Raw genomic sequence first — 12803 nt, forward strand, 5'->3', positions numbered from 1 at the left:
CCTTCCGATTTGGATCAGAAGTTGATTAGATGATGTGTTCCTCTGAAAGCGGTCGCAGCGGAAAGATCCGCGTCATGTCGATGAAGATCGGCTTGCTGTCTCTCTGCAAGGGTCACCTGGAGGAGAAATACAAATGTAAGTTCACCGAGGTGTCTTGATCTTTTGTTCCACTCCGACACGTCCGTCCGTCCCTCCGCAGATCTTTTCAGTCAAGCGGCTTCAGCGGGGGAAACGTGCGACCAGCGGCAACTCGGTCTCCTGCTCCACGAGGCCATCCAGATCCCCAAGCAGCTCGGAGAGGTGGCCGCCTTCGGGGGGTCCAACATCGAGCCCAGCGTGCGAAGTTGCTTCCAGCACGTGAGGACGTTTTTTTTTTTTTTTAAATGGCAGACGGCTATCTTCATCTCGACTCATTTCTATTCCGCCGCGCGACCGCCGCAAAGTCAAAGTTGAATATCGAAGTGGCGCTGAGCGATCGCAACGCCTTTCGTGGCCTGCGGTCAGCCCGCCGCCTGTCCTCCCCGCTGCTTTACGGCGGCCAGCGAATCAATTTTGAAGCTTTATCACTGGATGTTCCTGGCATTTAACGACGTCTTTATCCCCTCGGGGATCGCGCGGTCATTTCTCACTCTCGCTCTGCTCCTTCCGTCCGCCGACGCTTCATTTCCGGGAAGTGAGCATTTAAATTGGGGTGAGGCTATATTTTTTTTTATTTCCTCTGGATTCACACGCACAAATAAATCGTCAGCTGGCACCGTCCCGGATTGGCGCGGCAGATGTGCTGGAGTCGTGAATAAGTCATTCAGTCATCAAAATAAGTTGGCTCCTTGAAACTTGCTTTCACACACACACACACACACACACTCGCAAATGAGAACCGCTACGTGACACCTGCATCCGTCCCGTCAATGACGTCCAGTCCATTTGCTTTAACGAGCTCATGATGAACGAATGGCCCCAGCTATAAATTTGGCCTTCTTGACTCTTACTTTTGTCAGCGGCTTCCATTTAAGCATCCATCTGTCTTATTGGGGTCACGACCTTCACGCCGCAGTAGCTCATCTGTAAACATCATAAGTCTACCATTCGGACTTAACACAGCAAATGCGGTTCAAAAAGATATTGCGCAAAAACTGAGCTTTGATTTCTTATTATTTTTATTTTATTTTATTTTTTTACAGCAGTCCGGTCCAAATTTTTTTGCTTTGGCCAATTCAGATGGAGCCCTGTGAAAGAGCATGGAGGCTAATTTGACGATTCAGTCAGTTGAAAAGCACGGCAACCTTCTGTTGCCCTTTTGTCGGTATTCGAAAGTTGTTGTTTTTTTTTTTTAAAGGTTCCCGACACTATTTTGACAACCTTCTCGGATTTTCGTCTTCATAGACCGGACAGGTGGTCCATCGCAAATTCTTTAAGCAGTGTTTCCATCTGTTTGCTTTCTCCTAGGCGACCAGTAAGGTGGAACTGGAACCTAGGCAGTTTGTGGACTGGATGCGTCTGGAGCCTCAGTCCATGGTGTGGCTCCCCGTCCTGCACCGAGTGGCCGCCGCCGAGACGGCCAAACATCAAGCCAAGTGCAACATCTGCAAAGAGTGTCCCATTGTGGGATTCAGGTACGCCGCGTCTCGCATTGACCCCGGCGCCCGGATCTTTTTTGTTAAATGGAGCTTCTAAGTGTGTGTGTGTGTGTGTGTGTGTGTGTGTGTAGTTGAAAGGCAGACATGCACACACGCTGATGCTCGCTGTTAATCATAAAGGGCAGCACTGCTCTGGTGGGCATTCATCTAAATGTCAGCAGATGCCAGACCACTCACTAAATAGCATTTCAACCTCCACGGGTTTGAACCCTCACAAAGAAATGTTGGCCAACAATTCATAGCACACGTGCACTTTTGTGTTTTTGATTTTTTTTATTTCTTTTTATTGAACAATGCTACAAGTGATGCCATTGTGCAAATAGGGAACCGCCGTCTTGAGGCGCATGCGGTGAAGGTGACATAACGCTGACTCGTGCGAGCAGTTGAGCGCCGTGATATACGACTTGTGAGGGCTCATCCGTCACCCGAGACCCCGCCGGGGAAAGAGATAAAGGACTCCGGCTATTATGTCTTTTTTTTTTTTTTCCCCCTCCCTTTTTTTAAGCCGCTAAATAGCTTTCTGGCCGCGGCTGACCGAGGATGGAGGTGTTGTGTTTTGAGCGGTAATCGTCTGTCACTCCGTCAGCAATTTTGAGGAGGCCGTTATTGTGGGGGTGTACGGCAAGCCAGTCGCCACCGGGGGAGCTGCACCAGCCTTGACTTTTTAACAGGGCCTGAGTTGCAGGTTTTATGACGAAGACGATTGGCAAAATGGATTTTTCCAAAATGTTTCTTGCAGCTTGTCGAATTATTTTTGTATGACGCCTCAACTTTTTGTCCACTCCTTTCTTTTTTTTTGTGTGTGCAGGTATCGCAGTCTGAAGCATTTCAATTACGACGTGTGTCAGAGCTGCTTCTTCTCCGGACGCACCGCCAAGGGCCACAAGCTCAACTATCCCATGGTGGAGTACTGCACGCCGGTGAGACACACACAAAAAAATATATATATTATTAAAATACTTTCATGGCTTTCTTGGGATAAATCAATCAATACTGCTAATTATTCAATGAGGTGTCATGAAACCTTCAATTGTATTTTGTTTATCGTTCCATCGACACCCTGGTCAAATTCAAATTGCCCTGAAAAAAAAAACATAATCCTGGTTTTTCTTCTATTTCTCCGGCAAAGCAATTTCTATGCAGGGAAAAGAATGTAATCAAAGGTTCATCTGTGAAAACGATCCGCAGTCTCTTTCTAATTTAGCGCTCTTTCATTTTTTTTTATTTTTTTTTATCCTTTTAATCTGTTTTTCCAATTCTGCAAATGAGACGAATATTGACTGCGGCTAGACGAGCGAGCGAGCGTGTCATTTTGTGCCGATTGACTTGAAAGCACCTTTTCTTGGCCTTCCCTCCTGCTGCGCTGATGAGCTTCTCTGTTGTTTGGAAAGTGTTTGGTCTCTAACGGACGTCTCTGCCTCCACTAGACGACGTCGGGCGAGGACATGCGAGATTTTACCAAAGTGCTGAAGAACAAATTCCGCTCCAAGAAGTACTTTGCCAAGCACCCACGACTGGGCTACTTGCCCGTGCAGACTGTCCTCGAGGGCGACAATATGGAAACGTAAGGCATCTTTCATAAACACAACAAATGTGCCTTTCCTATTAGGAAAGTAGTACCGCATTTCAAATTTGGAAGCCAAGCATCTTTTTTTTGAGGTTCCACCGTGGCCCATGTTCAATGCCAGATGTTTAATTTTTCAAACACATCTCCTCACACACCTGTGCACCAGCGGGATGAGGAGTGTTCCTTCGCCCTCGCTCACCCCCCCCGTCCCCCCTGCTCTCCCGTGTTTTTGCTTAATTATGCTTTGGTGCAATGTTTGTTGCAGCTGTAGCTCTCCTTAATGTAGGAAGCTGATTAACATCCTCGCGCAGCAACGTGTGAAAGAACAACAAACAACCCACCGAGATTAATTTTAAGACCGTGTGATGCTAAAGCCACACTGCTGCAGGGTTTTTACATTTTTCCATCTTTTAGGGATGAAAAGATTCCACTGGATGACATCCTTCAATGTTACTCCCTCACTTGTTGTGTTTTTTGTGACCCACATTGAGTGAATTTGACCCGGACGTGTTTTGTGGTGTCCCTCAACCCTCTCCCTCCCTCCCTCCCCACTCTTACAGTCCCGTCACCCTCATCAGCATGTGTCCGGAGCAGTACGAGTGAGTATCCACGACCGAGCACCGGAATGTCCTTCTATTTATTTTGAATAATTCGCTAACGTCGTTCGACCTCGCCTCACCTGAACTAAAGCCGTGCCTGAATTGCATGTTGCTTGGCCTGCCTGACTCATCCACACTGGCTGTGCACGTGACGCCGACACGTCTGCTCACTTCCCTTCCCTAAAGCATTCCGAGCGGCGGCTGTCGACAGCCCGCCGTTCTCCTCGTAGATCATCGCCGTTCCCTCATTCCTCTTTCCGGGACGACGTTGTGTTACGCGTGCCTGCGTATGTGCGCGTGTGTGCCTGTGAATCCTTTTAACGAGGTTTTGGTCGCTCGCCCAAACTCATTCATCTCCATTACGTCGTTCGTCTCCAGGCTGTCCCAGTCACCTCACTTGTCCCATGATGACACCCATTCCAGGATAGAGCAGTACGCCAGCAGGTATCCCCCCCCACCCTGCCCGTCAATGTTTGAGCAATTCCATCAAGCAGTACGCAAAGTGTCCTTGGCTTAAAATGGCATTCTCGTCCGATGTGGTGCATAATGAAAAAGTATGTACTTAGAAAGGAGCCTTGTGGAACACCTGCAGCATTTATCGAGTGGTCTCTTTGAAATGAAAATTTACCAGAAGTGTCTGCCACACACAAATGATAATATTTTTGTCTTTCAAGCAGATTTACATTTCGTAAAAGTGAGACACCGGCGGCCTCTAGAATAAACTAGGCGACTCTTGATGACAGTTAGCGGAAGAAATATTGCCGCTTCGCTCTTGGTCGACTCATTTTCTACCCAATGTTACTTTTCATTGCAAAGAAGAAATTGTGGCTGTGACTGAGTAATTACACGCTTCTGTTGGGCAAAAACAAGCTCATTAGTGCTTCCCCTCAGGAGCCCGCATGCTCCTATTAGATTGAGCTGCTAGATATTTGTCAGGAAACGACCCTCGGAATTGGAAAGGTTCCGCATCAAACGACTTTGGAATTCAAGGCAGTCGGAAATACAGTTTCATAAACAGCTCAAGGGGGCTTCCAGGTCTACGGAAACATCGACTTCAAATCAGCGCTGCGCATTTCTGCTTCCGTCATTTCCCAGCGCAAATGTTGAGTGATGCCGTTTGTCCCTCAGGTTGGCGCAGATGGAGAGGTCCAACGGATCGCTGCCGACGGACAGCAGCTCGGCCACGGGAAGCATGTAAGTCACCATTTTCTGGAGTGCGGTCATTTTTTTTATTTTTTTTTAGTATATTTTCCATTTGATGAGTATTGTATTTCATCAGAATTTACAGCAGCGTGAAGTAAGTCAGGCAAACCCTTTGAACCGAGTAGAACGTCATCTTCATCGTCCTCCTCCTCCTCCGTGTTGCGAGGGTTCCCTGCTGCGGCGAGCGCATCCCGACGCCACTTCACCGCCACGTGACCTCGAATGCTTTGATCAGCACGACCCCCCCCCCCCCCCCACCGCCTCAAAAGCTGAAAAACAAAACAATAGAGAGGAAAAACAAAAACATTGCAAGATAGATTCCAATGTGTGACCAACACATTAGACCCACTCCTACTCCCTCTCTTTTTTGTTTTCTTCTTACAAACCTGACGCCCATGCACAAATATGCGGCAAGGAGCCGAGGAAGATGATGATGATGACAAAGGCTGAACAAAAACACCCACTGCACTGTAATTTTAGCTGCCTCCCTTTCCTATCCACTTTATAAGCACCCACATAGTCAGTCGGCCATTTTGTAATGCTGTCGTGAATCTATGTCGTCTCTTACGTACAAGGAGAGCTTCGACAATTAGTTTGTGACCTCGTTTGGGGATTGACTTTTTCCAAATCTTTTCATGTTTGTGAATCGGATTGTCAATCTGAAAACAAAAACACACGGCAGCACTCGAGTCAGATCAGATACGCCGTGTAAACAGACGGGACCAAAAGTACACTCATCTGCCCTCGTCCACCTGCACTAAATCATTTTATCAGCCGGATAAATGTGTGGCTGTATATGCAGGCTTTACGGAGCTTAAAGCAAAGCTCTGGCAAAATACCTTCATGTAACACAGAGAAGCCGCTATCTATTTTATTAATCCATTTGTTAGCTTACGAGCTCAGTCTGAACGGAAATTCCAAAGCTTCCCTTTTCCAAGTTAGCATTCCAGAATTGTGTTACATTATGATGTATTTTTTTTTTCTTCTGTTTTTCCTCAGGGACGATGAGCACACGCTGATCCTTCAGTACTGCCAGACGCTGGGAGGAGAGGGCTCGCCCCGCAGTCAACCTCAGAGTCCCGCTCAGATCCTGCAAGCGGTGGAGAGGGAAGAACGTGGCGAGCTGGAGCGGGTCATCGCTCGCCTGGAGGACGAGCAGAGGTAGCGATCGCTAGGCTCTTGCAGCTCGCGGTTGTGTCACGGGAGGATTCCGCTCGCAGGAGCCTCCAGAGGGAGTACGAGCAGCTGAAGGAGCAGCAGCGGCGAGGGACCCCCGCCGCCACCCCCTGGCAGTCGGAGGGCACGGCCGCTCAGCCCGACGAGGCCGACCTCCTGGCCGAGGCGAAGCTTCTGCGGCAGCACAAGAGCCGCCTGGAGGCCCGCATGCACATCCTGGAGGACCATAACAAACAGCTGGAGTCGCAGCTCCATCGCCTCAGGCAACTCCTGCATCAGGTGAGGTCACGCCAGGGAAAGGTTAGAGATGAAAAAAAAAAAGGCTGAGCAATCTCCTGGACTAAAGCGTCAATCCAAAGTTCAGTTGTACCTAATAAAGCGGAGAATTTCTCCTGTACTCTCATCAGAGCGGCCATTTTATTATTAGCGTCACAGTCCTGCGGTCTAATCCGAGCGAGCTCGGACCGTAGCGAAAGTGAGAGGAGTGTGCAGTTGGACTTTTTTGAGCGCCGCCGGGCAAAGGCGGATGAGAAAGAAGAGGAAGAAAAGAGGATATTGGCAACATTGATTTGGCTTTGAGTGCTAAAGGGAGTCTGGGATGGCGCTGTAAATGTCACCAAGTCTAAATTGCTTGTTTGCGCCATCTGGAAAGCTGTTCGCAGCCATTTCCATGACACACTTTGCTCATATTGTTGTGCGCCGCCAGCCATAAAAAGTGGATATTATCATCGGGTCGTGTTCCGCGGCTATTATAGTGAAGGAAAATGTACAGTTCAATCATTTTTGTGAATAAAATCAAAGCAAAAAAAAGATATAATGAAAAATCCCAAAGCGTTATAAACACGTGCCGCACTGATGAGCTCAGAGAGGAGTTTCTGAATAATCCGAATCACACCAAAACAACGTAAGACCGCCATTTGCGATATGGAGCGACCATTTAAGGATCAATTTGGCCCTTTCCAGGGTCCTCCAAAAGTGAACTAGCCTTAGCAATTTGCTGCGAGTGCCCATTTGATTGCTTCTCACCACTTCTATTTGTCCATTTTCTTTTTTTCTCTTGTTTTCCCCCTCGCAGCCAGCGGTGGACTTGAGGCTAAATGGACTTTCGTCTTCTCCCGCCGCACAAGATGGAGAACCGCTTCGAGAGAACTCAGGTGAGGCACTCAGCAGCAACACCTCGAGGAGCACTCGAGGCACCGCTTTTCTTCTCACCGCTTGAAATGGAAACCAACTCTATGCATGCGTGTGTGTGTGTGTGTGTGTTCAGATGAGCTGCTGGACCCGCCCAACAGCAGTTCTGATCTGGCTGATGTCATGGAGCAGATTAACAACTCCTTCCCTGCATGCAGTCGTAAGTTTCCCCTCTCCCAAAAATCCTCTTCCTCCCCTAGCGATGACGATCCGTCGTCCACGTAGAACAGTTATCGTGGAAAAAAGACAAACGAGTGTGGCGATGGCGGCCATGTTTCTGTGTTTCGATACAGGAAAATTGGATTAAAGCTAAAAAAAAAAATCGACTCGAAATGAAAAATCACAATCTATTGTAACCATAATCGTCACGTAATTTAAGTGAGTTAAGATCTCAGTCAAGGAAGAAATGAAGATGCACATTTTGTAGCCGCTGCGTATATTACGTCTTCATTTAAATTCAACTGTCGGAAAAGCCGCCGCCGCGTCTTTACGATCGGCCTCTAAACTCTCTTAATGGACGCTCGCAAATACTAAAAACATATTGCTCTCATAAAAAAAAAAAAAGTAATAATCCAAATGATATTGAGTTATAGCGACTACAACGGTACTCTGTGGTTCTTTTTATTTCTTTATTTTGTTTTTAAAAAACAGGACTAGATTGTGTCTTTGTCTTTCTCCCACAGCCTCGAGTCACTCGTCCAGACCGCAGGTAAGATGACCTTCGCCACCTCTTTTCATTTATGGGTAGGAAGTGAATAGCAGCTAATAGTTGGTTTTCTTTCTATCAGGTGATGTGACCACATGACATGACCAACGGATGATCCCAAAGAAGCCCGGGAGATAACAACTTAACCACTTCATCCAACCTCGTCGTCTACTATGCAAAAAGTGTCACCGACTCGACATGATATCCGCGTTTAACCCTCGAGCTTTGTATTATATATTCTGCCCCCACCCCACTTTTTTTTTTTTTTGCTTTCTTTGAAATGATGTTTTTGTTCTCCAGAGGTGCTTTTGGAATGGATTGGGTGCACTGTCAATCTGTTTCTTTTCCTTTTGTCATTCCACTGCTTTTGTCTTCTCCAGCCAACTTATGGGACCTTCAGAATTCTTTTGTTTTAAGTACAACCGAGTATTAGGGCCATACTGAAACGGTAGAAAGGTTGAAATATCACAAGTCGACATTTTGGGAGGATACAAAGTTGAAGAGGTGATCATTCATTTTCTCATCAACTTCGTGCCTATACAGTTTGCCATTCCTCGTACCAACGCCAAGCGAGTGTGTACAAAGAGACATGTTGGACAATTAGACTGTAAGATTTCTTTAGATTTTTTTTTTCTGTGGGGGGCGGGGTTGGAGAGCAGAGTTAAAAATGATCAATTAAGAGGAAAGCCATGATTGCCTTGCTACCTCAGCTTCATTTGGACACACTTTAGTTTGGACTCACTGTATCTGTATCAGTTGAAAAGTTCAAGTTGTTCCATTTTGTTTGTTTGTTTGGAGTCACTGTTACTGTACCCAATATTCGGTCCTGCTGAAGCAAAGCGTGTGAGTTCTTTGATTTGATTGCGCTTTTAATGCTACGGTGCGTCATGTACGACTTGTGAGACTTAACAACACTACTACAATTTCATCCTTCCCCTTTGTAGACAATAGCTTCAAATGGGGGATTATTTTATTAACAAATACAATGACAGAATTGTGCCCAAAACACCCTTCCTCTTTCCTTGGTATGTAAAATAGATGGACCACATTGTGTGTAAAATGGTGACATTGTTTTATTTCCAAATAAAAATTTTATAACGACTCGCCTGTGTTTATTGTTTATAAACAAAGTGAGGGTTCACGGGTGCTGGTAAAGAACTACAAAAATGGCGGAAGACTCAGCAGAAACCGGAAGTACGACGCACACCTGCGACTAACATGTCGCAGGTGGAATAAATATGAAGTTGCGGTTGCAAGCAAATGGACGCTTCCCGTCTTCTTTCATAAAGAATAAATTCGTCTACAAACACCGGACAAGCAGCCGGTAAGACGCTTTGATGGGAAACTTGCAATTGTTTGTTTTAGGGAGCGCAACTTTAGCCACGCGCTGGTTGCCAAGCTACGTGTTGCGTGTGCTTTGTTTACTATATTATTTTCTGTCCCCAGAAAATAAACGAAAAAAACATTATTATAGAGTTCTAGTTATCGGTTTCAATGAGAAATTTAAAAGTTGTCAAAAAAAAAAAATCAGTAAATTACGTTATAGGCAATACAGCCAGTTAGGACCTCGGTGCGCATTAAATTGAAATGCAATAAGATTTTTACACGTAGTGGACTTCACTTCATTTTCACGATCTTACTAATGTCCATCTTTTATCGTAGCCTGCGGCACCTTTAAAATGCGCTCATAAACAGCATGTATCATTTTTATTGTTCAAACAAACATGGCAAGTGTGCATTAGGAAGAGAGAGAAAAAAAATGCAGGCTTAGGGCCAACCGCTAATGAAAGCGGACAAAATGAAATTGTTATGTGTGTGAGCTGGGAGCAAATACAAGTCAACACTTTGATTACTGCGCAGACCTTTTCGCTCGGAGCTATTTATCGGAATCCCACCCAAAGCTCTTATAAACGCAAAAAAAGAGCGGCCTTTAATTAAACACGTCAATTTCGCCGAAATATTTGGCTGGAAAATATGAAAGTGCACCTTTGTTGGATGAAATTGATATTGACCGTGCTGAGAGTGATTGCGATTCCATTTACTTGCTGATGTATGCATGTACGAGTCCATAACAATAGACAGTGTATTTGCTATTCATGAGAAAGCTTCAGCCAGAGGCAAAGCAATGTTGCGCTTACGTCCCTATCGTGCTATACGCATCAAATCAAAACCATTCATCCATTTATTCATTTTTTTCCATCCAAAATTCCCCATTCATCATTCGTAGCGCCCACTCAATTGCACATTTGGTAAAAGATCGTTTTGTGGACCTTTGTACAGTTTACAAGCTATTTGGAACTGCGTGCCTTCGATGTAGTATCGTGATAGCCGACATTGGAAAAATTTACCGAACCGCTGTAATAACAATTAAATACCGCTAGATGGCGGTGTCGTAATTGATTTGTGTTAGTAAAGCGTTAAGTCGGGGTGTCATTTTTTACTTTTTTAGTAGGTGACAGGAAAGTAAAGTGCACTATCAATTATGCGTAAGTCAAATTTTCTTGTGGCTCAAATGTGTACAACAGCAATAATTCGAAAACTTCTCAATGCTATTATTCATCGTCATAATTTCCCAGACATTTATTGAGTATTAGATTATTTTCCTGCAACAATTAGCGACACAAAAGAAGAATTAAAATGATGATCTCAGCAGGCAACTGCAATTATCCATATTGACTTCATTGACAATTTAAATGAACTAGCTTGCGTATGATGTCGTGCTTTTTAAATTGGCTTCAACCTTGTCACGCTAAAGCGAGTCCACAGCTATTTTTTTTTCTCCTGACAGAAGAAAACCAATCCTCGGGATGCTACGATGTCAACATTGTGTTCGTTTATAAAGGTACACCTGAGATATAGCGTGACATTTAGTGACACTAACTGCGACGATTCCAAGGTCTTCACGTCGATGGACGCAGCGGGAAATGTTGCAGCTGGCGGTTTGTGCTTGCAACAATTTCATTACCTTGCCACACTTATCGTTTTGGAATTTTCATTTCCCCCAAAAAACATATGCAAAGATGTTTGGCCCTTTTAGAGGTCGGTCGGCACTCTAACTGAGGCCTTCAAGAAAATTTCAATTTTCTAGATTGTTTGGTCAAAAGCAGGATTTTACAACTCATAGTCGTCTTTCAGTGGAATTGGAAATGACTAGGAGAGCTTTCGGAGGGAAAAGGTTCCCAAGGCTTTAATTCAATGAGGGATGAGTAAGGTGTGTTCAATAGCCCGAAGGTCGACCTTTGTGTACTTTGAACGAACCGACACGGGCATTGTTGATTGAGGTCAATCGCTCATTACGACGCCTCGTAGCAGAAACGATGACGTCGCCTCCGGTTTGGAGTTCAAGACTTGTTTTTCTTTTCATCCTTTTATTTGAAACACTCAAAGCCTCTCCTTGTTATTTCACCGACATATAAATAGGCAGTGAATGGAATTGTGGAATTTATTTGAGGGTCAGCTCCTCCAATGAGTTTGATCGAATGTCATTTTTCTTACTTTGTTTGACTCATTGCATTGCTGCGGCTTCCATTTTGGATTCCTTTTTTTGCCTGGTTCAACAATAACAAAGAATCAGGTGCAGGAATCCACATTATGAATAAGAGTCAATAAGAATAAATCCACTGGTCACAACAAATAGATGTGGTAAATATCACAGCTGGAAGGCAGGCCCCTGTGTGACTGATAAGTAAAACACACAGAGGTGACACAAAGTACACATTTTCAATGTGTGTAGGAAGGAGCGCTCCAATTCATCTCATTTCTGGCATGGGCACTTTTCATATTGTTGTTGTCTGCATCCTGGTGTTTTGTGTGCACGTGCGCAGCAGCATTGCCAGGGACTGCAAAAAGAAAAAAAAAACATTGTATTTGATGTGCTTGAATCAGATGCGGATAGCTAACAAGCCAAAAAAAAAAAAGTTTGAGGATTTGCAACAATGCTATCGTGCCGACACAGATGCGGGACAGTTGCTTAAGTTTGGAGGATGTCGAAGAATTATTTTTTTTTTCCAGTCGTTTTTTTTTATTAAGAACAAAAGCATGATTCATTTGAATTTATCTCTCATGTTCTCACAAGTCACTGCTTACTTTTTAATTACTTCGTCTAATTATTTGATGTGCTTCTTTTGCTCTTTGAAAAGTTGATCGAGGGATTTTTTTTATTCTTTTTTAAAACAAATGAAAATGGAATAAATTAAAACCATATTATTCAAGGACATGACTCAATTTGGACTGTGCATATTTCATTTCAGTCTAGACATTTTTATCTCATAAAACAGGAAAGGAAGTTAAGCGCTTCCAAAAACTCATACAATAATTGTAAAGTTAATATCAATAAAGCGTCACATAGAGCTAATCGGACTGTGCAAAATGAAATTCTGATCAGCCGTGCTATTTTTTTAATGATCAATTATGTGTCACAAAGGTCGGGACAGGTCAGCAGATAATAGGACACGATGGGGCGCTTTGCTCGATCAGACGTCTGACCTGTGGCTGTGAAGACATAATTAGCCGTTAGCCAAACTAAATTAGCTCATATAAATGACACTTTGATGACTTTTGCAGTGAGAAGATTTTCAAAAACCCAGCCCGGCATGACATATCAATTAGTGACTGACGTAAACCCAACTCCAATCATCTTTTTTTTTTTTTTTAGCTGCCATCCATATCTTGAATATAATCAGGCCAGCACTGAGGTGGAATAACTCTTGGCAGTGTGAACGAAC

At 44.5% G+C, this 12803-nt stretch overlaps 1 protein-coding gene across 3 annotated transcripts in view; it reads left to right on the forward strand.

The window, feature by feature from the left end:
* utrn (utrophin) overlaps window positions 1-9180 on the forward strand; it is a 54909-nt gene extending 45729 nt beyond the window's left edge. Inside the window, exons 67-80 of one of the 3 annotated variants that reach the window (XM_085938475.1) lie at window positions 50-135; window positions 200-357; window positions 1447-1613; window positions 2446-2557; window positions 3065-3201; window positions 3765-3803; window positions 4182-4247; window positions 4932-4997; window positions 6006-6167; window positions 6227-6461; window positions 7258-7336; window positions 7450-7533; window positions 8057-8082; window positions 8162-9180. In XM_085938475.1, the coding sequence (XP_085794601.1) occupies window positions 50-135; window positions 200-357; window positions 1447-1613; window positions 2446-2557; window positions 3065-3201; window positions 3765-3803; window positions 4182-4247; window positions 4932-4997; window positions 6006-6167; window positions 6227-6461; window positions 7258-7336; window positions 7450-7533; window positions 8057-8082; window positions 8162-8170 (1426 nt within the window). In that variant the 3' untranslated portion in view covers window positions 8171-9180. The remainder of the gene's footprint in view (window positions 1-49; window positions 136-199; window positions 358-1446; window positions 1614-2445; window positions 2558-3064; window positions 3202-3764; window positions 3804-4181; window positions 4248-4931; window positions 4998-6005; window positions 6168-6226; window positions 6462-7257; window positions 7337-7449; window positions 7534-8056; window positions 8083-8161) is intronic. The other 2 variants (XM_085938476.1, XM_085938477.1) reach the window with 2 other exon arrangements.
* Window positions 9181-12803: the final 3623 nt, after the last annotated feature.

This window comes from Syngnathus leptorhynchus, chromosome 18 (genome assembly GCF_054491065.1).
Source record: "Syngnathus leptorhynchus isolate UIUO chromosome 18, UIUO_Slep, whole genome shotgun sequence".
NCBI lineage: Eukaryota > Metazoa > Chordata > Actinopteri > Syngnathiformes > Syngnathidae > Syngnathus > Syngnathus leptorhynchus.